The 25,426-nt window shown below is 46.5% G+C and overlaps 11 protein-coding genes across 11 annotated transcripts; 6 read left to right on the plus strand and 5 right to left on the minus strand.

The window, feature by feature from the left end:
* Window positions 1-144: 144 nt before the first annotated feature.
* Window positions 145-1,095, plus strand: N7487_004842 (uncharacterized protein; the record flags this gene model as incomplete). Its single annotated transcript, XM_056872589.1, has 1 exon — window positions 145-1,095. One exon carries the CDS (start codon window positions 145-147, stop codon window positions 1,093-1,095), a length of 951 nt encoding a protein of 316 aa, XP_056730309.1.
* A 353-nt stretch (window positions 1,096-1,448) lies between these two features.
* Window positions 1,449-2,785, minus strand: N7487_004843 (FAD-dependent oxidoreductase; the record flags this gene model as incomplete). The annotated part of the gene is made up of 5 exons (XM_056872590.1): window positions 1,449-1,755; window positions 1,853-2,256; window positions 2,320-2,518; window positions 2,577-2,696; window positions 2,757-2,785. The coding sequence occupies 5 exons, from the start codon at window positions 2,783-2,785 to the stop codon at window positions 1,449-1,451; spliced, it is 1,059 nt and encodes a 352-aa protein (XP_056730310.1).
* A 1,254-nt stretch (window positions 2,786-4,039) lies between these two features.
* On the plus strand, window positions 4,040-4,414 carry N7487_004844 (uncharacterized protein; the record flags this gene model as incomplete). Its single annotated transcript, XM_056872591.1, has 2 exons — window positions 4,040-4,279; window positions 4,337-4,414. 2 exons carry the CDS (start codon window positions 4,040-4,042, stop codon window positions 4,412-4,414), a joined length of 318 nt encoding a protein of 105 aa, XP_056730311.1.
* Window positions 4,415-5,214: 800 nt separating this feature from the next.
* On the minus strand, window positions 5,215-6,749 carry N7487_004845 (class I SAM-dependent methyltransferase; the record flags this gene model as incomplete). Its single annotated transcript, XM_056872592.1, has 10 exons — window positions 5,215-5,472; window positions 5,526-5,880; window positions 5,935-5,965; window positions 6,015-6,040; window positions 6,095-6,213; window positions 6,262-6,297; window positions 6,444-6,450; window positions 6,500-6,553; window positions 6,603-6,637; window positions 6,705-6,749. 10 exons carry the CDS (start codon window positions 6,747-6,749, stop codon window positions 5,215-5,217), a joined length of 966 nt encoding a protein of 321 aa, XP_056730312.1.
* Window positions 6,750-9,930: 3,181 nt separating this feature from the next.
* On the plus strand, window positions 9,931-12,042 carry N7487_004846 (sugar porter family MFS transporter; the record flags this gene model as incomplete). Its single annotated transcript, XM_056872593.1, has 5 exons — window positions 9,931-10,297; window positions 10,359-10,441; window positions 10,493-10,757; window positions 10,805-11,773; window positions 11,825-12,042. The coding sequence occupies 5 exons, from the start codon at window positions 9,931-9,933 to the stop codon at window positions 12,040-12,042; spliced, it is 1,902 nt and encodes a 633-aa protein (XP_056730313.1).
* Window positions 12,043-12,354: 312 nt separating this feature from the next.
* Window positions 12,355-13,055, minus strand: N7487_004847 (DUF4149 domain-containing protein; the record flags this gene model as incomplete). Its single annotated transcript, XM_056872594.1, has 4 exons — window positions 12,355-12,521; window positions 12,584-12,872; window positions 12,944-12,977; window positions 13,027-13,055. The coding sequence occupies 4 exons, from the start codon at window positions 13,053-13,055 to the stop codon at window positions 12,355-12,357; spliced, it is 519 nt and encodes a 172-aa protein (XP_056730314.1).
* Window positions 13,056-13,356: 301 nt separating this feature from the next.
* On the plus strand, window positions 13,357-16,071 carry N7487_004848 (ATP-dependent DNA helicase 2 subunit KU80). The gene is made up of 11 exons (XM_056872595.1): window positions 13,357-13,492; window positions 13,539-13,593; window positions 13,652-13,715; window positions 13,778-13,845; window positions 13,897-14,065; window positions 14,114-14,174; window positions 14,230-14,736; window positions 14,789-15,174; window positions 15,233-15,444; window positions 15,509-15,977; window positions 16,031-16,071. Exons 1-10 carry the CDS (start codon window positions 13,364-13,366, stop codon window positions 15,901-15,903), a joined length of 2,046 nt encoding a protein of 681 aa, XP_056730315.1. The 5' UTR covers window positions 13,357-13,363; the 3' UTR covers window positions 15,904-15,977; window positions 16,031-16,071.
* Window positions 16,072-16,667: 596 nt separating this feature from the next.
* Window positions 16,668-18,618, minus strand: cdcA (phosphoprotein phosphatase CDC14; the record flags this gene model as incomplete). Its single annotated transcript, XM_056872596.1, has 3 exons — window positions 16,668-17,907; window positions 17,965-18,496; window positions 18,570-18,618. The coding sequence occupies 3 exons, from the start codon at window positions 18,616-18,618 to the stop codon at window positions 16,668-16,670; spliced, it is 1,821 nt and encodes a 606-aa protein (XP_056730316.1).
* Window positions 18,619-20,759: 2,141 nt separating this feature from the next.
* N7487_004850 (uncharacterized protein) lies at window positions 20,760-21,566 on the plus strand (the record flags this gene model as incomplete). The annotated part of the gene is made up of 1 exon (XM_056872597.1): window positions 20,760-21,566. One exon carries the CDS (start codon window positions 20,760-20,762, stop codon window positions 21,564-21,566), a length of 807 nt encoding a protein of 268 aa, XP_056730317.1.
* A 1,411-nt stretch (window positions 21,567-22,977) lies between these two features.
* N7487_004851 (glutathione peroxidase) lies at window positions 22,978-23,655 on the plus strand (the record flags this gene model as incomplete). The annotated part of the gene is made up of 2 exons (XM_056872598.1): window positions 22,978-23,020; window positions 23,126-23,655. The coding sequence occupies 2 exons, from the start codon at window positions 22,978-22,980 to the stop codon at window positions 23,653-23,655; spliced, it is 573 nt and encodes a 190-aa protein (XP_056730318.1).
* A 284-nt stretch (window positions 23,656-23,939) lies between these two features.
* Window positions 23,940-25,346, minus strand: N7487_004852 (translin; the record flags this gene model as incomplete). The annotated part of the gene is made up of 8 exons (XM_056872599.1): window positions 23,940-24,014; window positions 24,079-24,228; window positions 24,286-24,371; window positions 24,463-24,568; window positions 24,621-24,754; window positions 24,960-25,013; window positions 25,131-25,167; window positions 25,281-25,346. The coding sequence occupies 8 exons, from the start codon at window positions 25,344-25,346 to the stop codon at window positions 23,940-23,942; spliced, it is 708 nt and encodes a 235-aa protein (XP_056730319.1).
* Between the last annotated feature and the right edge of the window lie 80 nt (window positions 25,347-25,426).

The following is a 25,426-nucleotide window of genomic DNA, read 5'->3' on the forward strand; positions in this document are numbered from 1 at the left end:
GGGAAACTTATTTACCTTGGGTTTCTTCCACTTTTCGCATTTGGATTCAAACTGCCTTTCAGATTCCACCTTTCTCCGAGACATCCAAGACAAAATATCCATTTCCAAGCCCTTTCCAAGCACTAAAAGTGCATTTATCCGAAAATGGTACCCACCGACTTCGTACATCGGCCAAAAGGCCAGTGGACAGGGAAATTGCAGCGATCGACAAGGGACCTCATCGGTCGTTCAACAGCCATGTGGGATAATTCAAGATATCGCTATCAACAATCGAAAATGCAAATATTGCACAAATCAGCAGACACATTAAATGATTCGAAGGATCGGTGTCATCAATCAGCCAAATTGATGCTACATCGATCGGTGTCAAAATGGAATCAATCAGCAGATCAGTTACACCGAGTCGCTCGCATTGAAGATACAACACACCATGTTCCAGCGCATGATTGGCAGGCCCAAGAGCAAGCCACTTCACAATCACGATTTTATTCCCGGGCTCTCAACTCGAAATCGATAAACTCATCCTCAAATTTCAAGCCCACATCACTCTCCACAAAAGTGAAACGAATCAGTTCTGCCTCGGTCACTGGACCTTCACTATCGCCGGAGGAACAAATAAGAGGGTTTTACAAATCAGCTGTACTTGTAAATTCCACAGTGGAGCAGACAAGACAGTTACAGGATGACAAAAGGACAGTCCTGGGCGAGATCGAGATCGAGTGGATCAACTCAACCCTCACCGATGCCGAGAATGCCGCGAATGATTTAGCTGCTTTTGTGAAGCAGTTTAAACATATCACCTATCAAGACCGCAACAGTTGGAAGCGTCGTCACTATGAAGTTGCCCTAAGACAGGAATCCCGCATGCTTCTTTTATATGACAAAGTCGAAATGGTTCTTAACCACCTTGGCTCACTACCAACTACTTTCGGCAACGAGAAAGTATTTTTCTCTCCATCTGAGGTTTCGACGGTCACTTCTGCAATATCGGAGCTCCCATGTGAGACGAGTGTCATATCTGTCTATGAGCTTCCGGTGTTATCACCCCCTGAAAGCCGAGCGGCCTATACCCGAAATTATTGTGACACAATTTGAGGATGAGCATGACGATAACGACATATACTCCCATACCGATAAAAATCTCCCCCAAGCTACGAAGTAAGTGGGATGAATAGCACGGCGGGGCCACGGTGACCCCATCAATATGGCTTCCAAAGGGTTGACAAGGATCGATATGATTTTTATGTAGCTTATTACGATACCACACGAAGAATGAATCATGATCTTAGAGTTCCATATGTTACATTAAGTTCCGTGTTTGCAAAATTATTCGGCTATGTAAATCCAGTCCTTCTGCCTAGTCAATAAATCCCAAAAGAAAAAGAAAAAAACCACCACCACCACCACCACCGCAAAATCACACCCAAAATGGACATTGGACACAACATTTAAAGACGCGACTGGATATCAAGTGTGTTAATCTCCTCGACCACAGTGTTGACTGCCTCAACCGCCATTCCGTATCCAGCCTGGTAGCCAGTTCCACCGGCGCCATAGTTATGGACAACAACAACCCGGCGCCCTGTGGCTCCTAGTTGTACATTTTCTCTGGCAACACGAGCGCCACCCTCGCGAGATGGGCGTAGCCCAGCAAATGCACCAAGAATTTCAGTCTGGTTTGATTTTAGAACAGGAAGCAAGGCCGTCGTTCGAGTCAGAATTGACTCTGTCTCTTCTCCGAAGGTATCCGGTGTACTGTCGATATAGTTCAGTTACTAAAATATGGAATACCCAATAAAAACAACAATGAACTAATGTTGTTCTGGAAATGGACTGAAAGGACCCCACTTACGCAACGTTCTTTTGCATGAATCCACCAAGGATTACGTTTCCATTCGAGTATGGTCGAGGAATCACGTAGGTTTCATAGTCCTTACCATGTCTCATGATGTTTTGTTGAACATGAGATGCTCTTGCAAGTAGAATCTGACCTCTAGTGGGGTAACACTTTGAGTCTTGGACTCCCGGTAACTCTTTTGCTGCATTGCCAGTGCAGTTGAATATCACCTTCGTATCATCACTGAGATGGCCGGATGAGACTTGGGGCACCTTTTTACGAATGACTCGTACACCATATTCCTGGGTGAGCTTCTGGAACAAATATCGAAGGTGCATTGGCGCATTGAGCGTTACTGTCGTGAACTTGATGCCAAATGCAACACCCTCTGGTAGGTCTTGTGCGGCAATCTCTTTGAACTGTTCAATGGAGAAATCGATAAGCAAGTTTAGGAACACACAAGGAAGTCATCCATAACCCACATTTTTGAGATACACGGCCATTGAATCGATCTTTTCACGGGGCGGTAGCTCGTCCCAGTACTCCACTGAAGGTGTTTCCTTCACAAACGCATTCTTGCCGTCCTTCGCTGCAAGATCGAGAAGATACTTATATCCAAGCTTGTCCCATCGCAACGCATTCGGGTCGCTTGCAGAAATAGCAGAGAAATTTGCACCTGCCCTGAACTCCAGTTAATATTTTGTAAATGTAGACTGGCAGTAGAAGTTGCTCAACAAACCATGGCGAAGTGTAATTTATTGAAGTGTCTCCTGGAAGATGTTCTGCAATGATGGTTGTGTGTCGGCCATGACCCTTTTCAGCAAGGACGAGAGCTACATTCAGGCCGATCACGCCGGCCCTTGGAAGAATCAGTATCAACGTTATAAAACAGTCGTCGCGTGTTTTGGCTCTCACGTACCCAATGATCACTACAGATTCGCTTTTCATATTTTCCAGTGGTTGTATTGAACCGGGGTGAAATTTAGCGTTTTTATTTGCTCTTTGCCTGCTTCCTTTGAAAGCTTTAAATACTTTACAATTAAGGGCAACTTTTTTGGATTATATGGTCTGATGGTGACTTAAACCGCGGCAAAGCCCGCGGTTCATCGCCCGCGGGCTGATTGAAAGGCTCTAATTGGCGGCATGGCTGGCAGGGATGGGCGGGGACAAGCGGCATCGCTTTTCATTGGGTACTTTGGTTACCTAAGAGCCCTCTAAAATTGAAGAGCCTCGTCGCGACAATTTCAACGATGGATAATTATTATTATATGGCTATGGAGCCAGCTTAAAAAATAACATTTATTCAGTCAAAAACTTGAGGCAATTGTGCCTGAATTCTAGAACCTACTTCCTAAGAAGAGAAGACAGAAGGAAAGATAGGGTAAAATCTGGTATCATTTGGCAGCTTTGTCGATGGTTTCTTTTTCCACTATGTCTTTTATAGGATTCTTCCCATCTTCTATCAAAGATATATATACTACTAAGAAACTAGTGCGCCGCAAATCAGAACTTTTCCATACACCACTCTAGTCATACAGCAAACTTCCGCCGTTCGTGACCTCTCGAGATATGATCGCTTGGAGTATACGACTGCTGTCCCGAGAGTTTATCAGAGTCCGACAGTGCATTTGTACATTGTGGTTCGACTACAAGATGTATGACCTTTGAGAGTATCAAACAATTTAGGTTGCTAGCGCGCCTGGGGCAGGGCCATGATCCACTATACGGAGTACCTAGCGCGAGTCATAGCTCACGCCTCCTCACTTCCAAGGCTTCCTCTCCCTTCTTTCCCCTTTCCCCAATAATGCATGCACTGCAGTATTCACTGATCATCTCCAGTAACATAACGTGAAATGTGCTGCCTAAGTCGGTAAAAGGAAACAGTCATCTGGCGTGAAAATAAGAACTGGGCTACGATCTCATACAATGGCAATTCTTGAAACAACTCGACGATTTGAAATATCAGATATCAAATAGGGGAAAACAAACAAGCAAACAAATGTCCTAGGGTAGGCGCGCGGAGATACCTCGGCGGTGATATCTCGGTAGTCGGTCGGGCGAGACTCGGGTTCACAGTTTTCAAATGACCCATACTTAAGATGTCATCCTTATCTCAAGAAATATAGATATAAAGTCTGCAAAATCGCAGCACAAATATAAATCGAGATCGCAATTAAAAATTTTACAAATTATCAACACATTATGTCTGAGCATCTTGATTCACAAGAGTCTATCTCTAAATCGAGCACATCACAATCTTCCTTCGTCGAGGATCTCAACGCCACTCAGGAGAAGTCACATCCTTCACCTCTCCAGCGCTTGAAGAAACAATGGAAGGAAATAAAAAGGAGTGGGGACCTCTCATGGCGGCCAAAGAGGACCTATATGACGAGTACACTTTCCCACCGGGTCGTTATTCTGGACAAAGATAGCTTGACAATGGTGAGTGTTTAACCGTCTACCACATCATCCTCAAACCAATCTAATATTGTTTTGAAGAAATGTACGCGACTCAGTATTTTCGTCAAGACGGCAAAAGGTGGAACTTTCCTTCAACCCAGCGAGCGCCATTCCTAATATTCGATGATCGTGGCCATGCAAGATATGCGATCTTCATACTATCAACCTGACCCCCGGCTGCTTCCCACAAGCACCTTTCACGATACCGACGAACACTTTCAAAACAATGGCCTTTTCTTTGCGGAACATAGGCGGGGGTTATTTTTATTCATGGCGTTACCCTTCTTTCAGTCACATTTTGCCGGCGGGCTTTCTGGGATGTTGAGGATGCGGGGGTTTCCACCAAGACATACATCTCTCTCTCGAAACACATAACTCATAATATCCTAATGCATATTAATTACATATATCTCTTATCGGTACATCTATATCTATCTGAATTTCGATCTCGAAGGGAAAGCAAGTAAGAGAAGGAAAATAATATGAAAAGTAAGAGACGCAGGTAAGTAATTGAGGTAGCAAACGAACAGGTTTATTTCCATTAGCAAACCTAAAAAATCGTACTCACCACTCACAAAGGATTATCCAGTCGCAGGTTGTATACCTATGTACACATGGAGACAAGGCGTGAAGTAATTGAATGTACATTCTGCAGCTGCTCTGACGCGAAGCCAACTACCAGAAAGAATGTGAATTTTGCTTTTTACTAGTCTCTAACTAGGATAGATGCCCCAAAGAGGAATAATGTACCCCCACGCTGAAAGCTAGTTTGACTGCATAGTGTTTGCCTGAGAATAGAGGCATTAACAGTGGAGAGGCCATGGCCCCGGGAACTCCCGAGTTCCGTGACACACCCTTAACTCTAAATTTACAAGGATCCATAGATGGGATATGACTCTGGGATATAAATTTTCTATTCACGTCGCTGAGGCACTCACTGGTCCTGCGGGTTTCTGGCCGTAAACCACCCGCACTTTCGTGTACAGGTGATACGATGTATCCCGCAGCTCCATTCGAATTCCTGCCAACAGCCCCTCAATCTCGGCGCGTGTCCACCCAAGCACCCTTGAAAACAATGCATATGTGTAAATGGGCATAGCTTCAAGCATGTTGAGTTGATGGTACCGACCAAGTTCCTTGAGCTTGGGGTCTTTGGGCCATGGACTCTGGGGCAGCTACTCACCAATAAGTACGGGGTTTCATTCTCCATCAAGAAGGGACAACATACCTTGTGGATATCTTCCTTGACATTTACGAACCCGGCCTTCTTCATCCGATCTTTCCACGACTGGGAGGATGTCATATCCTTGCCAAACATGCGCGATGATTCGTGCATGTGCTTAATGGATAAGAGCAAGTTCGTCGCGCCGAGGTGAGTTCCGTCGTCCGAATAAGTGTTGACGTCGAAGCTCGCTATTTCAAACCATCCATTGGGATTCAGGTTGTCAAATGCTTGTTTGAAGAGACTATCATGGTCACGAATGGAACCTTCCAATTCGCGCCCATGGATGTAGTCAAATGGTTTGCTATATGACCATGGTTGTTCAAAGTCATCAATTTCGAAGCGGCAGTTTGGAGGCACCCTAGACATATATCAATATTATGCAAGGAGTCAATATAATAACAATGACACGTACCATGATGGCTGAATAGCACTTAGGTCAATTCCTATTCCAATTAGCCAACGTTTTGATCGGGCTGTAGATATATGCCGTACCAATCACCTGTGAGTCTGGGTTTGTACTATATTGCTTGTTAGGGATAGTTTATATAGATATCTTGGGGGGAAAGACTTACTCTGCATACTCGATTGCCCATAAACCTGTTCCTGTCCCGAGATCTAGTACTCGCTTTGGATTATTGATCGGTGCTTGGAACAATTCTCCTTTGAGAAGCATTAGGTAAATGTGGTGGCTCTACCTATCATTAAAATTTTGTCTTGTCGGAATCAAGAGGACACTTACCAGATCAAGGCGATCTTGCTCTCGTTCATCATTTGGCTGTTTGAACATTAGTCTGAGATGGAGATTAAATGTTGACAGGATCATGTGTACCAGAACATATTCTCCTTCGTGATAGGAATGATATCTGCGACCGTTCTGTATCTGATAAGCACAGTTCGTGATCAAGTAGCGATGTAACACACTTCATATCTGCGATTATTAGCAACATTGAACACAAATTTCAGCCACATTAACATACTGATAGTCCAGCACGCTCGATGTCACACTTGTGGTGTAGCTGGCGTTGTCAAGTCTACCATGGTCAGTAGGATATACACATCATGACAAGTCACTGGTCTTACGAATCAGCGTATATTGAGGAACCGTCAGGGTCAGACTAGTGATGTTAGTTTCATAAGCAGAGGAAATGGTGCAGAAAAAAGATATTTTCATAGAATACTGACATCAACCTCGACCGGAGTCGATCCGCGGTGTGCATCTTGCTGCATCTTCGATAGTTCCGATCTATAAGACAGAACACGAACGCAGCGAAGCACGGTGTAAACCGGCAATGGAAGGGATCAGGAAAAAGTGAAAAGTGAGTGAAAACTGCAAGCACACCGACTGCAGTCTTATGACCCCCCCTTATGACCCCTCTGTCTTCAAGGCAGTTTTTAGCGTGCCAGACTGTCGGGTCCAGCGTTACCACGTTGTATCCAACGACCATTCGCACCTTCAGCCGGATAAGTGCTCCTTCGCGTAAAGAAGGCTGCCGCAGGATGTACCTTTTCCTTAGTTTTTGAGTGCATATCCCGTGCAACGGTTTTCAATGGGCGTTAGTTGGATAATCTAAGTGGTTCGACAACGGCTAGCGTATTGATTACTGTAAAGTGATTGGCCCACTTCTGTATGACGATCCGCAGGGCCAAAAGGGGGCTGGTTTTAACCAATCAGAGGTGCATTGAAGCGGGTTGAGGCCCCACAGCTGTAATCTGTGCCAGCCACACCACCTAGGCATTTAAGTTTGAATGACATCCCTCTACTTCGGAATACGGAGTATGTACCATGGATCTATGGAGAACCAAATAGCTTACATTTAATACCATGTGAATATCTGGCGTTGAGACTGCAAAGTCGAACCCCTATTAATACCAAGCCCGTGCAGTGACCAAGGAGTGGGGCGGACAACGTCAGTGCTTGTATCCGTAAGTACACTGTACTTTTGTTCAAATCCTCGTATTCATGTCACAAAATTGTTCAATTCGCTGCTAGTCACGCATGTTTGACGTTGGCAGTCCCGACAGCTTGGTCGTTCGCCACTAAGAAGCGGAAGTGAAGGAAAGGTCCCGAGACTCATTCCCCTCACCGTAATGATAGTCGCTTTGGCCCAATTCTCAATATTTTCGGGACTTGAGAGATTGTGATCTGTAACGCATTTATGGGGACTGGTATCTAAGTTATTGGTTATCTGCATACTTATGCCGGTTGTACAACATCCCTGATGCATATCCCCAGTGTTCTAGAACTCGAATTTTTTCAATTTAAAGCATTATCACGTGCTAGATGTGCGATAATTATTTATGTTGTCCGAGACAGTGATTGCATAAATCCCCAACGCTACCTAGACCCCACAATAAATCCAAGACGCACTATGAGGGACTCAACAGTGCGATACAAGCCCACCTACGCAGTCCGGTCATTACAGCCCTTGACCAATCTACCCGCGACCATATTTGCCACAATCTTTGTATGGAGTTCAGAGTACAAATACACCATTTTCAGAAAATGCCTACAGGCGGCGAAGCAGCTAATCCGTAGGGAGACCATTCTTACTGCAACCCCCCATAAACATATCTTAAATGCCTACACTGCAAGTACTATATGCAACCATGATTTTCAAAGTTTTACTTTAAATAAAGAAACAATTCAAACTATAATCTCTTTTGCCAATCGCCTGGACATAACTCTCTCATTGGATACTGCCAGGCTGCAGTTCTCACCGCCCCCTCGAAGTATGTATGCTAATTTCAATCTGTATAACTACTATTTTCAACTTCTCTTTTATTTTTATACACAACAATATTCCGCCGCTTATACGACCTTGCCATGTCTTTTCACTGGCTATTTTAGATATATAGGAAGGTGGTAAAAAGCATATTTTACATAAGAGACTTTTCTATATATATAACTAGGGATATCAATAGCATGCATACATATATCAATATCCAAGAAGCTAAAGAAGGGTAGGGTACTCTCTTAGAGGATATAGTACACTAATTTAACTTGAACTATAACACTCTTCTAATTTATTGTGGCTTTTATACTATGCCCTTGTTGGGGGATTTTGATTTTGATTTTTTTTTTTAAAAAAAAGGGATGAAGTAGTTGGATACTATAGAATTACCATTAAGTGTAAATTTATAAGTTATTAATTAAATGGGCTTAGAGTTTACATATGGTAGGCAAGCTGATACGATTTTGACTGTATACCAGTTGAACTTCGAAAGTGAGGGTGCAGGAAAATTACCATCTGGCAATATTATCTAATGAGAGAGTTGCGTCCTGGCGCGCTCAGGCCCCCGTACACCGCGTCCATCATGCTTAACGTCGGTAGAGAACCCATGCCTTGCTAAGAAGAATGAAGCGAATAAGCATCAAAACATCTGGCCACTAGGCCACTAACCCCTATTGACTGGAATAAAACTCCGACATCCTTTGCCATGACTATATTATACTTGTACATTGAAGGTCTGTTCAAACTTCGGCCCATGCCGTCAATGACGTCCAACTAGGTGGTATTTGAACGGACCTCACCCGTTTTCCCCGCATAGTTCTTTGTGTAGGGATACAAAGCCGGCTTCTAGTATACGCAATGACGTAAAATTCCTAAACAAGTCTATTGATTGGTCGGTCTTGCGCTGATCACTTTGTGCTCTCTACCGTTCCGATTGCTTCGATTGCTTCTATTGCTTGGTTCCAAGGTTTAATTGTCGAGTGTGCCACCCAAATAGGAAGGAAGTATCCGTATCCTTACTTTCTGGATCGTGACTTCGATGCCATTGGTGTCCATCCGTAGTGATCCATTGATTGATACATGATTCATCGATCTACTCCACCCCCATGGGGAATCTCCGTTTCTGAAAATATTCAGTGACAGGGAACGGCGTCTCTTTCTTCGGTGCGCAATGTTCTGTCCTGCTTTTTGGTTCGTTCTGCAATCCTCTCTAGCCCAGAGTTCGAGGGCTCGAGGGCTCATTATCCAATGATTTGATAGAGATGCCGCCCTCTTGACCGATTGCGGGCTACCTATATAAATTATATTACATGAGACATTCTATGCTTTCCAGTGAATGATGTCGTGTGGGAGACAACCCCCCGGATTCAAGCTCGGCGATTTAGCGTGTCCCAAAGCTGGTGGCGAAAGGATACTTTTCTATAAAGCAAGCTGTTCCCTTTACTCCCCACCCTTGAAGCATGAAGATATTCTCGCTATTGCTCTAGATTTGCCTTGATAGGCTACAGTAATCCGCACAGCTGTGATAAGGTCACTCTACCTCATGCTTATGATTCTTTGTGTGAAAACATCTTTTGGCTGACTTGGCTACCCCCAGAAGACAGATAATTGTGCAGTAGATTGCTGCCATTTCGTGGCATATTTGATCATCATCTGACACCATACATTCTTCCAGGATGAAGGAAAATGAAATGACTGACTCCACCGCGGGGAAGATAGAGCATATAGAGGAGAGCCCATCTACAAACGTCCAAAAGGAAGAGAAGGCAGACCTTGAGAGCCGCTCTCCTGGCAATATCAATGCCATATTCGAGAACCCTCTTGCCGGAATCTCCCGCGAACAACTTTTTAGAGATGTCATCGAGTTTTGTAACAAGTACGACTTGATGGACCATATCGAGGTTTTCAAGAAGGGTGCTCTTATTTCACAAAATCCCGCATCGGCAACAAGTCTGCCCGAATTGTCGGAGGAAGAGAGGGAGGCGCTTGAGCGTGAACGTACCCATAAGTGGTCACAGCCGTGGCAGTTATACTTTCTAGCATGTATGTGTGGGCATGCAAGTGATCCATTAGCCCGGGCTAACTTCCTTTCTTTTACCTCCAGCAATGTGCTCGCTCGCTGCAGCTGTCCAAGGTATGGATGAAACTGTCAATAATGGTGCCCAGGCTATCTACTTTGCTGAAGATGTACGTTTCCCGTCCTTGGTTGTGCTAGCATAGACTGACTTTTTGTTCTAGCAACTCAACATCACTTCCAAAAACATTCGAGGTCTTGTTGTTGGTGCCCCATACTTAGCTTGCGCGATTATCGGTTGTTGGCTTACTGAGCCTCTCAATCGGTTATTTGCCCGGCGCGGCACAATTTTCATCTCATGCTTTATTGCAGCTGTTGCCTCAGTATGGGAAGGTGTTGCAAATACTTGGGTCAATCTTTTCATTGCCCGCTTTGTTCTTGGCCTTGGTATCGGGTCGAAATCGAGTACCGTACCTGTATACGCCGCGGGTAAGTGTTGTTGCGTGACTTCCTTTTTGTCATCGCTAATTCTATAGAATGCTCTCCCGCTCCAATTCGAGGTGCTCTCGTTATGATGTGGCAAATGTGGACAGCCTTCGGTATCATGCTTGGCAACATAATGGGTGTTGCTTTCATGAGTCTAGACCGAGACATCAGCTGGCGTCTCATGTTAGGATCCACTGTTGTACTGCCGCTGATTGTCTGCGCTCAAGTCTACTTATGCCCGGAATCTCCAAGATGGCTGATCCAGCACGGCAAAATTCAAAAGGCCTACACCAATTTCCGTGTTCTCCGCCCAACAGACATTCAGGCTGCAAGAGATTTGTATTATGCATATGTGGGCGTTGAGCTTGAGCGAAAGATCAACAAGGGCAAAAATTTCTTCACGATGTTCATTGAGCTCTTTACCGTCCCCCGCAACCGCCGTGCCACGCTCGCTAGCTGGATCGTGATGTTCATGCAGCAATTCTGTGGAGTCAACGTCATTGCATACTACTCTACCTCCATCTTCACCGAAGCAAGCTACAGTCTGACCAGCGCGCTACTGGCGTCCATGGGAACCGGTATTCTCAACTGGGTCTTTGCCATACCTGCCTTCTTCACGATCGATACCTGGGGTCGGCGAAATTTGCTACTATTCACTTTCCCCTTCCTCGCTATCACCCTCCTGTGGACTGGTTTTTCCTTCTGGATTGAAGAGGGGAATAAAACAAGCAAAAAGAGAGTTGCAATGGTCACCACGGGCATGTACCTTTTTGAAGTATTCTACTCTCCTGGAGAAGGGCCCGTTCCATTCGCGTATTCCGCCGAGTGTTTCCCGCTGCAAGTCCGTGACGTCGGTATGTCGTGGGCGACAGCGACTACTTGGTGCTTTAATTTCATTTTGTCTTTCACTTGGCCGAATCTGGTCGATGCTTTCAAACCCCAGGGTGCCTTCGGTTGGTATGCTGCATGGTGTATAATCGGCTGGGTTTTGGTCTTGTTATTTGTGCCTGAAACAAAGTGTAAGTTTCGTGGTCTATTCGAGATTAACAGTACTAATATTTTGTCTTCAGCTCGTACTCTGGAAGAGCTGGACCAGGTCTTCTCTGTCCCAACCCGCAAGCATGCATCATACCAGATCAAGAATGCTTTGTGGCACTTCCGCGTTTGGGTCCTTCGTCAGAGGCTAGAGCCTCTGCCAGAATTCTATCAAGGCGCAGAGCGTCTTGTGGAAGTAGGCGACATAAGTTCCAAGACAGGAAAAGAAAGAGAATGCGTGGGTAATGACTAGATGACGCAGAGATAGAAGCGAGGGTAGTGAGGTAGTAACATTCTGCAGCAGGTGGTATCGGACGAATAGGTCCCCGGGGCCGGTTTTAATCGATTGTGGGATGTGCTTGCCGTATTATGTAGCCCTAGCATTGTGGATCTGATATCATTACAGGCAATGTAATTAGTAGCTCTTCAGATGAACGTTGAAGGACCAAACGTATCATGTATTTCATTTATACAGTAGACAAGAGGGGAGAATGAACGAAATGTGCACAACGGTTATATACATCGAGCCCCCTATTGAGCATTGGTATTGACCGCTATTGTCAAATTACTCAATTCTCTTGCTTAGCACAACACCGTACCAAATTGTAGCAACCAGGCTGGCCAAGTTGACCAAGCTTGAGATACCATGTACGCGGCCAAACTTCTTGTTCAGGGCCAGCATCTCCTTGGAGTGAGGCGCTGGGTCGTAGCTCCTCTTTCCATCACGGGTTTCTGCGAATGTTAGAATGCTCAATTGAATTTTACTCGAAACATAGTGCCAGCAGCTAACGCACCTTGATGCTTGCGCTCGCGCATCACATTGGTGGTGATGGGACGCAACACGAACATGTTCACCAACCCGGTCACTGCCACGGTTGCCAGAGGCAAGAGAGTGTCAAGGCGGTTCTCAGGTGCAGTGAGACCAGACAGACCCAATACTTGCCCACCGTGGGAAGCAGTCAAGGCGACCACTACAGGCAGCGCGGATTGTAGTGAGAAGTAGATGGGGAAGATGGCGGTCTGCAAACTAGCGAACTGGGGCCGCGGAAGGGCACGGAAAGAAACGAAGCCTCCGACAAAAGTCTTTGGACATGTTAGACTATTCTTTGGGCGGGGACGATTCGATATGCGCCCGATTCAACTATGGATCTCACCTGGTAGAATTGTGTCCCTAGAAGGGTGCCGTAGCTACATCATTTATTAGAACATGAGCCATAATTTTCAATAATAAACAAACCTTAAAACGTGATAGGGGCGAGGATCCATGATATCGGATATGTTATGATCTCTGGAGAGTTGAGTTGGCGATAAAGTTGGAGTGAGGCAGGTTGCATCGAGGGGAAGAAGGGGACGTTATCGCTACATCCTGATTCTTAGGAAATCACTTATTTCCACCGCCAAATAGTCAAAGGTGTCTTATAACGACGCACAGACCACCAAACACCAATAAAGACGACGTGTGATGTCATGTGCCTTCGCGTTTGGGTCTAAACCGCAAGTGGAAATATCACGCGTCTGCCTGTTGTCTTGAGCCTCAAGCAATTTTGAGTTGCCATTTTCCCAACATCATCATCATGGCGGAGAAAGAGGCTACAGTCTACATTGTAGATATGGGACGGTCTATGGGCGAGCATCACCATGGCCGTCCTATTACAGATCTCGAATGGGCCATGCAGTATGTCTGGGATAGGATTACCGCCACAGTATGTGATTCGACATTGTTCAACGCCAGAGATCTGACAAATCTAGGTGGCTACCGGTCGTAAGACAGCTACAGTTGGCGTGGTCGGTCTCAGGACAGATGGTGAGCGGTAGCCCACAGGTCAGCACCCATTGGGAGCCTTGTCTCATGTTCGGAACAGGAACTATCAACGACTTAGAAGAAGAGAACTTCTCTAATATTTCTGTCCTCTTCGGGCTTGGCCAGTATGTGTGGCTTGATGAATTGACGCTTTCATATTGAGTCACTTGACTAAATCGCCTTTTAGGGTCCTCATGCCTGATATCCGGAAACTCCGAGAGATAATCAAACCCAGCAAGACTAACAGAGGTGATGGTATGTGACAGTTGAACTCTTGCCAAAATGTTCGTTCTGACTCTATACAAGCCATCTCTTCTATCGTCATTGCCATGCAGATGATCATTGAGTACACCAAGAAAAATAAATACAAGCGCAAGATCGTTCTAGTGACCAATGGTACCGGTGCGATGAGCGATGATAACATGGAAGGTATCATCGAAAAGATGAAAGAAGTCAACATTGAGTTGGTGATCATGTATGTTTCTTGCTGTTATGACTTTATATCCATGCTAATAATATCTAGTGGGGCCGATTTCGATGATGCTGAGTATGGTGTAAAGGAAGAAGACAAAGACATTCGAAAGGTACTAAACCGGCTTCGATGTGTTTCAATATTCATGTTAACCAACTTTTCCTCAGGCTGAGAATGAGACTCTTCTCCGAACCCTGACTGAGGACTGCGAAGGTGTTTACGGCACGCTAGAGCAAGCTGTTTCGGAATTAGATATTCCCCGCATCAAAGTGACCAAGAGTATGCCGTCTTTCAAGGGAAATCTCATGCTCGGCAATCCCGAGGAGTATGACACAGCAATCACTATACCAGTGGAGCGATACTTCCGAACTTATGTCGCCAAGCCGATCTCAGCGAGCTCGTTTGTGCCACGCTCCGGCACTGAACCCGGAAGCCAAGCACCAGTCAAAGGCAATGGTGAAGGTGACACTCTCGCATCAGTGCGAACATCGCGGACATATGAGATCATCGACGAGTCCGCGCCAGGTGGTAAGATCGACGTTGAACGCGATGACCTCGCCAAGGGGTACGAGTACGGACGTACAGCAGTTCCTATCGAACAAACTGATGAGAATGTGGCAAATCTACAAACATTTGCTGGTATGGGGCTGATCGGGTTTGTTCAGAAGGATAAGGTGTGTTTCCACCCCGATCCCAAATGTTATAGCAGCTAATTCTGTTACTTAGTATGACCGGTACATGCACATGTCCAACACGAATATCATCATTCCTCAGCGTGCAAATGACAATGCGTCTCTTGCGTTGTCTTCTCTCATTCACGCACTCTACGAATTGGAATCCTATGCGGTTGCCCGGTTGGTGACCAAAGAATCCAAACCACCGATGCTCGTGTTGCTAGCTCCATCAGTGGAGGCAGACTATGAGTGCTTGATTGAAGTACAGCTTCCATTTGCAGAAGATGTGCGGTCATATCGGTTCCCACCTTTGGATAAGATCATCACTGTTTCTGGAAAGGTAGTAACTGAACATCGCAACCTCCCAAGCGCGGCTTTGAAAAATGCGATGAGTGATTACGTAGACAGCATGGATTTTGTCACCATGAATGATGAAGGGTAAGTAAAGGCAGAGTTTACTTCACTATTCGGTTAACTAGCTAACCAAAAGAGCTAGTGAACGCACTGACGATTTACCAATTGACGAGTCATTCTCGCCATTACTGCACCGCATCGAATCAGCTGTTCGATACCGTGCTGTGCATCCTAATGATCCTATCCTTGATCCCTCAGAGCGACTCACCGAATTCGCACACCCGTCAGAAGAGATGGTCAAGAACTCCAAGTCCCACCTTGAGACATTGATGTCTATAGCAGATGTGAAGAAAGGTAAACCCGATTTTCGAACGACATTCAGAAGAAAGCCTACTCACAACCATATTCTATTTTATAGTTCCACCAAAGACAAAAGGCCGTAAACGGCAACGCGAAACAGAGAAACCCCTCTCAGGTTTGGACGTTGACGCCCTTCTCAGCCTCGAACCCAAGCGAACGAAAATTTCCACCGAGAATGCAATCCCAGAATTCAAGCAAACACTTTCCCGCGCAGAAAACATCGATGCAATCCACGACGCTGTGCAACAAATGGCTAAAATCATTGAGACCCAGATCACACACAGTCTTGGTCACTCAAATTACGACCGTGTTATTGAGGGTCTTGGTACTATGCGCGAAGAGCTGGTGGATTACGAGGAACCAGTGATTTATAATGACTTCGTGCGCCAGTTGAAGAGTAAGATGTTGCGGGGGAGCTGGGTGGGGATCGGAGGGAGCTGTGGTGGTTTGTGAGGAAGGGTAAGCTTGGACTTATTGGGAAGAGCGAGGTGGATAGCTCGGCTGTTGAGGAAGAAGAGGTTCAAGAGGTGAGAGTTGATATCTTAGTGTGGAATGGAACGAGTGCTAACGGCGTATATAGTTTCTAGCTGCCAATTGATAAGTTGAGTTGGGGTGGGGGGCTGATTACGGCCTCAATCTGGAAACATGAAATAGCATACGAGGGATATGGAATATTCATACTTTTTCCCACACTGGGTTTTACCCCATGTACCCCCATGTAGAGCTTGCTGTGTGAGTGATGTTATATGGTGCGCAGTCGAAATATGGCCGAGTAACGAAGCCAAGTATAGCCTACCTCAGATGACATACTGACTACCTAGACCAAGAAATACGAAAGATTAGGGGGAATTTAAATATAGAGCGAGCTCATGAACAGCATTGTCATATCGACGTAGAATTGACACATACAGGAGCGAACGCCGCAGACAAAACAACATGTGGGACGAAGTGAATCGGTACCCAATTGCAAGACGTCTAACGAGTCGCCAATCAACAACAAAACCAAACGCCGTGCATAACATGCCCAATAACCAGTATTCGCTCCAGAAAACAACAACAGACCGAGATTTGCAAACTCAAACATTAAAAAGCATCCAGATGCATCACGAAAAAGGGGTATGCAGAAGTATTGTCCCAGTAGGACGAAAAGAATGGAAGAAGAAGCACTCCCAGGAAACATGCGGAGTTCCCAGGGGTGAAAGAAGATAGCAGGAGGTTTAGTGGATGGTCTTAATTGCCCGTGCGGGGCTGATGGTATTGCTACCAATACGGCCACTAGGCTTGCGAACACCACGAGACTCGCTGCGTGTATTTTCCGCTGCCCGGCGAGGGCTAGAGCGAACTTTGCTGACCGAGATAGGGGCAGCGCCGCTCTTGCGTGTCACGGGAGTCTTGGGTGCTGAGTGATCAACCCAGTTCTCCTGATCCTTGTGGTTGTCTTCTGCGAGGGTGTAGCTAGCTGTGACAGTGGCAGAGTAACTGATAGAACGGGATGTGGGTGAAGCAACAGGAGACCTAGATGACCGCTGGGCTAATCGGCGAAGCTGAATCTCTTCTTCACTCTCACTGCTCTCGTTGCTCTTCCTGTGGCTGCGCTGGCTGCGCTGCTCGTGTTCAACAGCGAGGGATCCGGAGGCAGTTCGGGAATAAGGGTGGTGCCGTGAGTCCTTTCGGTGGGACTTGCGAGGCTGGCCAGGGGTTGGTGCAGGAAGATCCTGGTCTGGGTAGGATGCGGCTTCGTTGTGATCAATCTCTCCGAGGGCTGCACGTTTGGAGTGGCTATTGTTCGGTGGGGTGGAGACCACTCCGTTGCTGGTGCGCTTCTTCGTCGACACTCGGGGAGTGACGGGTGTGGATTGTGCCAGCTTCTCGCGCATGCTATCCTCAAACCACCATTCACGGAAGGCACCCTGGTTGAGGTGGAGCCAGTGCTGCTGAGGTCCGACGACCATACCGGGTCGCATGAATCTCATGAAGGCAATTACTTCATTGGCGGTGAATCCATACTTGTAGATCAGGTAGGCGCCAATCAAGCAACCCGTACGACCCAAGCCTGCCTTGCAGTGAACTGCGATACCCTTCTTCTTGATGGTGATCATCTCATGGGCCATTTTGATAAACCGTCTGACAAGCTGGAGGGGAGGGCACGTGCCATCCTCGAATATCATATCAATATGAGAGATCCCCATTGCGGTGAAGTAAGAGGGGCAGTAGAGCTCCGAGTTAAGTCGTACAACAAGACCGATGTTGCGCTGGTGGAAGTGGGTGAGAACATTCTTGAACGGCATTGGAAGCTTTGAGGAAGAGATTTCCGAAATTGTTGCAGGCAATGCGTTATATTCAGGGGTGTTGACCGGAATTGGTTCGACGGGCTGCTGCTGAGGAGATGCAAAGGCAAGGAAATCCGGCGTAACCCAGTTGAAGTCACCCATGTCGACTCGCTCGAACTTCTCGTACCTATTGAACAGAATCAGTATTCAATCTTCGGCTGTGTAAAGAGTACCTAGCACTTACTCCTCGAGATTGAAGTCGCGAAGTCCGCAAAGAGACTGCTCCTTCGCCTTCCACACTCCGTACACAACATCTTGAATGTTCAAAATGAAATCTGCCTGGCTGTATCCAGCATCGCGGAAAGGCATGTAAGGAGGGTCTGCCTGTGCGATTGGTGCTAGAGCCAAATGGGGTGGCCAGGATTGAATCATGACCATATAGCATGCAACAAGGCAGGCCGCATTGGCGCGACTCCGGGCATCAGTCTTGCTATAGAAGACTACCGGACGGTCGCTGTTGGCTGGATCACCAAGAATCTCATGGAAAAGCACGGCGAAGCGGTAGAGGTGACCAATGTGGAGTGGGCCGAAATCAGCGTGGAAGGCATTGTAAAGAAGAGTGTCATCAATGGTGAAGTACACGGGAGAGCGGCGCTTGCTTGGAGTGGCGGGCTGGGCACGTGCTCGCTTGCTTGGTGATTTTGGTGCGTCCAGATGGAAGGGAAACGGAGTTCTGGAGCTGGGCGCAGAATCATAGGATGCAAGGTATAGTCGGTCTAATTGGTGGTTTGTCTTAGCTCTCAACACTGGGTAAAATACCTTCAAATTGTCGAAGAACATTGTACCAACCTTGGATGTACTCGATCATCTGCCCGCCGTGGTTGAAGTCGGTAGTCATATTGGGGGCTGTTTGTTGGCAGCTGGCTAGACCTGGAATGATTGTGTAACGCTGATAAACAGCGAAGACAGATCGATATGGTACCGTTACAGGTCCTGGGGTTGTGTTGGTGCAACTCGGAGAGTAGCAAAGCCAAAGGTAAGAAAATAGTCGGTAGTAAAAGTAAAACCTAAACGCTCATGATCAAACTGAGGGAGGGAGATCTATGAGTATAGAATGTTAAGGATAAAGAGAAAATAAAAGCCTGGATGCGAGAAGCCTGTACAGGTGAGGGGATCAGAGGAGAAAGAAATCAACACGAAGTCCGAGTTCATGATGTTTGGGGCAGCTGCCATGCCACTGTTATGTTGTGCCTTACCTCTTTAGGACTAGTGGCGGCCGTTGACGTGACAACGTTCAAAACCTCAGGCACCAATCCGTTTGCCTTCCACATTCCAAAACATCACTACCATAACAAACAAACAATATAAACCGGACAAATTATATAAATCATACAAATCACGCAAACTTGACAAACTACACAAACTACACAAACTACACAAATAATACAAACAACCTCAATGTCAACAGGACTTACTCTGTACAACTCACATCTCTCCACTCTACATTCGCCTCCTGGAACCCATTGCACATTCCAATGGTGCATTACTCTGTACACTCCAGAATCACGCATGTTATTTGCAAAGGATTGATTGGAGGACCACCTTCATGTTTCCAGTTCATGCCATAGTTAGGGTTCCAATCTATGTCGGTACATGAGTTCAGGTGTAAGGCACTCCTACGCCCCCATGCTTCTTTTCATACACCCAGGGCCTGTATTTCACCTTCGGGTCACGATGGTCACTGCAGGATCTACCCAACTATTCGTACCATTGAGCTGGGAGGTGACAATCAACCGGCTACGCTCTAACACTGCCTGATGCTGAGTGGCCTGTCTTGTCTGGGATACACAATTGGCACCTTTGAGCTGCATTGTCTTAACAGAAATCTGCTCAACTTAACAGCTTGTTTTTAATCGCTACACGTTGACTTTCCTCAGCCATGTGTATTATGTATGTTAAATGGTTTTCTGGCGATTCAACACCCCAGTAATCATTCCAGGTGATCCCAAGGTCACAGTTTGCCCCAATGGTGCCCTCTATGATGTCCACTGCAGTGGTCTGGTTCTCTCACTGAAGAGACTTTGCTGAACCTAAAAAATAAGAAATAAAATATATAGACCGTCTTCGGTTCCACTTCCAAACGGGCTGTGCCCCCATATGCCAGTAACCACCAAGGGGAGGGTGGCTGCCGCAATCTCGGTAGAGGCTGAGTTTCATGCGGAGGTAATGCAAGGATGCCTCATGACGAACTGCTTTGTTTTCCCAGTCTGAATGGTCCACTTGGTCAAACTCACGTTCAGTCCCCCTGGGAAAGCTGTGATCGACATAAATTCGAGGCCCCGCATATGACGACCCTTGCCTGAGCCTACAGTCAATGCACCGACTGATATACATCCCTGTCTTTTTGAGATAGTTCCGGATTGTTATCGAGTATTACTCTTCTTGTGAATGAGAAATACTCATATTGGTTACACATGTCTAAATAAACTATTCGAAATCTACCACGCTGCAATCTTCTCTATAAGACTATGCGAGATAACCCCAAATCTCCCGCAAAGCAGAACAAGCTTCCACAATTCACTAGCCTGTCTTGTCCGGTCCAACCTTGCTGTAAAGTCGCTCCAACTACACCGCTTGAAACGTGTCACTCACCTTAACTCCAGACCATGTGGGCTCATACATCCCTTCTTTCGTGCAATTTCCGCTAAGATGAAACTACCTGCACGGCATGACGGATTGCAGCCCGTTAGCACCAATCGTGGTAATTTAACACCTTAATGGACCAAAACAACCACGGTCAAAACATCACCCCTGATAATCTCCAATGCGAGGGACCTGTCGATGACCGGGCGGCGCACTGCCAAAACAAACCAAGAGAATAATATATAATCCGGCGTTTAGATCCAGCAACTTTGTATTCTTTTCTATACACAAATCATTAATTCACTTCCAGTCACTCTTTTCTACCTGTCTATCCTTCTTTTTCTTCTTCGCCAAGTCACTCTTTTAACTCTTTGAGACCATATCACCATCGCAACAATGAAGTTCACTGGCTTGACCGTTTCACTCGCCCTTGCTGGCTTGGGCTACTCCGCCGCTCTTCCCGTCCCCAATAATGCGGAGGGTACCGTTCCTGGCATTGAGAGTGCTGTTGGCGGTCTCACAGGTGCCGCTGCCGGCTTTGTTGCGCCTATCACCTCTACCGCTGGAGGCCTGGCTGGCGCCATCAAGCGTGACGGTACTGCTCCCCTGGGTGAGACTGTTAAGAGCGTCCCAAGCCTTGCAAACGGCGCTGTTGCCATTGCTGGTGGTGCTGTTGGTACCGGCGAGAGCCTCGTCTCTGGTGTCGCTGGTACTGCCGAGAACGCCGTTCCTGGTGCCAGTCCAGCTGCGAAGCGTCAGCTCAATAACGACCTCATTGGCAGCACTCTGGGAAGCGCCATTCCAGCCATTATTAAGGAAACCAAAGCTGGCGGCCTGACTGGTGCCGTCAAGCGCGATGAAACTGTCCCAGGCCTTGCCAACAGCGCTGTTGGAATTGCTGGTAGTGCTGTTGGGACTGGCGAGAGTCTCGCCTCTGGTGTCGCTGGTACTGCCGAGAATGCAGTTTCTGGCGCGGCTGGGAAGCGTCAGCTCAACAACGACGTCATTGGCAGCACTCTGGGAAGCGCTATTCCAGCCATTATTCAGGAAACCAAAGCTGGCGGCTTGGGTGGTGCCGTCAAGCGCGATGGAACTGCCGGACTTGGTGATACCATCGACACTATTCCAAGCCTTGCCAACAGCGCTGTTGGAATTGCTGGTAATGCTGTTGGTACTGCAGGGAACGCTGTTGGCCATGCTTAATCATGCGATATACTTTATGTTTCATCTGTTCTCCCCACATGTGGATCATCCTTCGGGGTTTTTTATGTACCATACTTCTTGGAGGCCTTTGATCCCTTATGACTTTAAATGGATAATGAGGAACAACCTTTCTACAAATTCATGCTTTATTCTTTGCCTCATTTCTTCTCCAGTTCTTAAAACAAAAAACGCATTATACCTTGCTTTGGTGACCCCCCCTGCCTGGTTCCCGGCATCCGCCAGTAGCTGTAGATCCCTTTTATTAGATAACTTCCACTTGAAAGCCCCGTGAAATGATTCTGACGCAGTGACTGACTTCCTATTGGGTGTGATCTTGATTTGCTGAGTCTTACACGTCAAAAACAATGCTAGTATATATTATATATACATATATATATATATATATATATAGACCCTGTGTCCAGGCACCAAGGTTCGCGTACTCATATGCAGTGTTTAATTTGTATTATTTGTAGTGGGTTGATTCTCTAGTGCCTTGTTCATATAATTATGTACTGATTGACATACCTGACGTGATAACGAGCTAACAACCAATCTTGCAAATGGCATGATCTCAGGTGACACATATTGTTTCCTATTGGTCGTTTTTATCGGTTTTACGTGTCCTCGGATTACCTAGATATTAAAAAGAAAACAAAAAAAAAAAAAAGATATACCTTCTGTGGGGCTGCCGTGTACTCCTTGATATATATATATATTTTGGATACATTTTGGCCTACCTATATTAAATCAAATAATTCGATTACGCTAGCCTTGATAATCTACATATGTAAAAACGCAGGTTATACTAAGCAATATATTGGATCCAATAGATATCGCATGTATTGAAATCCATGGCTGCTCGTGACCCCAACCCCAGCCCTGGACGCGAAATTTTGAGCTGACAAAACCTGCTCAGTCGGTACCTAGGTATAACTTCGGCACCCAATAAAAAGCCCCTATTAATGGAATCTTCTGAGCCTCAGGGCTAGATTGCATCGATTACTGTCAGCAATGATTTGGAATAATGTTATGCACTGCATTAGTTATATGGATCTCCGTACTCCGTGCAGTTTCAAGGTTATTAAGCAGTCTCATCAACCAATCAAAGAGATAGCCAAACCAAAGCCAATCATCAATCGGCTCGGACGATTTCCAATTCCGTCGGCGCCTCTGGATACCCCGTGGCTAGCCCTTGGCCAATTGGTAAGAAAGTGAATCAACCGAGGTCGATTTAGATTATCAGACAGAATACAAGAACAGAGTCATGTTCTCTTGTTCGCAAATTTTCCCCCTATCACATTCTGCCAAGTCTCTCCGATCAACTCTGCTACCAACGACGTCATATCGATCCCCGCGAACATTGCAAAGACAGTTTCCTATTTTCGCATTTCCACGTCAAATAACAACCATGTCGTCTGCTACATCTTTCTTCGACTTTGAGCCTCTTGATAGTACGTATAATCTGCGTGGTCATCTGCCTATTTTTCTCCCCCTCATCGCATCCAAATTTAAGCTGCGAAGAACCTAGTCGCTAACCAAACCCCGCATACGAACAGAAAAGGGCGCTCCCTTCCCTCTCTCCTCGCTGAACGGCAAAGTTGTGCTAGTCGTGAACACAGCCTCGAAATGCGGCTTTACACCCCAGTTTGAGGGTCTTGAGAAGCTCTACCAGGACCTGAAGAGCCAGTACCCCGAAGATTTCACCGTCATCGGATTCCCGTGCAACCAGTTCGGTAGCCAGGACCCTGGCTCGGACGATGATATCCAGTCTTTCTGTCAGCTCAACTACGGCGTTACCTTCCCCGTTCTTGGAAAATTGGATGTGAATGGCGCAAACGCTGCACCTGTGTGGACTTTCCTGAAGGAGCAGCAGCCTGGGCTCCTGGGCATGAAGCGCGTTAAGTGGAACTTTGAGAAGTTCCTCGTCGCTGCTGATGGCAAGGTTGTTAACCGCTGGGCTTCACTCACCAAGCCCGAGACACTCCATGATACTATCGTGAAGGAGATCGAGAAGGCGAAGAAGGAGGGTACTCTTGCTTCGCAGAAGAAGAGTGAGGCTGGTGCTGAGCAGGCTAAGCTGTCGTAAGGTTGTGCTGAAGGTGTTATTTTCGGAATGATGATGGGGGTGCCTTAATCTGTTTTCTTGTATCTATATCCCGGTTCGCTTGTGACATAACTACTTCTTTTCGGTTTACGATTCCGGTCTACAATGGGAATTATACCGAGCGGTAATAGTAATTCATATCCCAGTCTCAAAAGTCATTGATATCAATTTTGTAAAAGTCGCAAGATCATTTCCTTGGGTCTATATCCGTTTTCCCCTAGCATGAGGCCCGACTCGGTGTGCTTGCGAGTCCCTGATGTCACAATTCAAGCAGAGGAACCAGCCTTGGGAACCAGATTCCGTAGCGACAGGTCGTAGACCACATCTTCAACCTTCTTGACCTGTAGTGCAATCAAATTAGAAATTGAAAACTGCGAAATAGATATTGCAATGATCACAACGTACGCTGTACTTGATACCGTCGCTGCGCTTGCGCAGGATATCGTTCTTCAAGTTCAAGAGCTGGAACCCAGCGAACACTTCCTTGACGAAGTTGCCAATCTGCATGGGACGGGTGTAATCACCCAGGGTGACTGAGTTGACAGCCAAGCGAGCCTGGGAACAAATTAGCTGTGGCTAGACATAAAATCCCTGAGCTCTCGGGAAACGAACCAGTTCCTCAACCATGGCAATCACTGCCAGTAGGTACTCCTCAATCGTCAGGTGGAAGGCATCCTGCTCCTTGAGGTTGACAGGAACTAATGAAAGAAATGCCAGTTAGTATTGTACGTCGATTTATGCATACAGCACCCGTGGTGCTCATCATAGATGGAGATAAGTAAAACGTACTATCCAGGAACTTGCCCACATCCTCAATGGTCATGAAGGATGTTGAGTTGGGTCCCTTGTGCTCTTGCAGTCCTCCCAGCCATGCGCAAAGCTCAATAGAGGCGACCTAGTAGATTGGATCAGCAGAAGTCTTCGGGCATTGCATTCCAGAAACAAACCAGATTTTGCAGCTCACGGGTCCAGAGCCCATTATACTTGTAGAAGGGATGTTGGTCTGCCACGGCCTTCAGGCGAGCAACCTCTTCCTTCTGGGCAAGGATTTCTTTGGTGACATCGTCAAGCACGGGCTTCACTGTTGTAGAAATCAGTGAGATGATTCATAAAGAATAGACGAGTGGTGCGAAATGTTGGCTGGTGGAAACGTGTTGGGATTCAAACGTTATATGGCGAAGAAAAGAGAGGGAAAAGAGGAGTGATCAAGAAGTGAGTTCAAAGTCGAATGGGATTATACACCAACCCTCTCATCAGAGAATGAAATATAGATAATAGATACTTACACTGATCAGCGGGCGTGGAATGAGCTCGCGACAGGATAGCCTGTGTGGAACGTCCTGTATCATTCAACATCAGTTTTCATGTTCGACCTGCGACTTCAACCTCGGAGTGTCGTCCCCGGCAGGGCAGGCACTTCAGAAGTCCTGGTCGAAGTTGTGAATTGCAGAGCATACCTCTTCTGGCAAGTGTGTGGACAATTTCATGTAGCTCCTATCCAAAATAGTTAGCCATCTGGCGGTCTTCCTGGCTCAATGGTCTTGACGCCGGTGTAGGCTTGGCGCGCGAAGAATTCACCAAGCTCCGGACGCGTTGGTCTGACTTACATCCCGGACGGTGCTCTCCTCGTCGATCTTCGTCTGGAGATTCTCAAAAATGCGTTGATCAATCATTTTGTTGCTTGGTTGTGGTTGTAGATAGGTATTTGAGAGAATTGAAGGCAGATCTGCGAGGTGTGGTGTTGGAAGTGCGT

This window comes from Penicillium crustosum (assembly GCF_028827405.1).
Source record: "Penicillium crustosum strain IBT 35664 chromosome Unknown utg000002l_segment0_segment0, whole genome shotgun sequence".
Classification (NCBI taxonomy): Eukaryota; Fungi; Ascomycota; class Eurotiomycetes; order Eurotiales; family Aspergillaceae; genus Penicillium; species Penicillium crustosum.

Coding starts and splice junctions, on each gene's coding strand:
- N7487_004848 (XM_056872595.1), top strand. CDS start 13,364: ATGGCGGAGAAAGAGGCTACAGTCTACATTGTAGATATGGGACGGTCT. Junction 14,066..14,113: donor AACATTGAGTTGGTGATCAT/GTATGTTTCTTG, acceptor AATAATATCTAG/TGGGGCCGATTTCGATGATG. Junction 14,175..14,229: donor AAGACAAAGACATTCGAAAG/GTACTAAACCGG, acceptor ACTTTTCCTCAG/GCTGAGAATGAGACTCTTCT.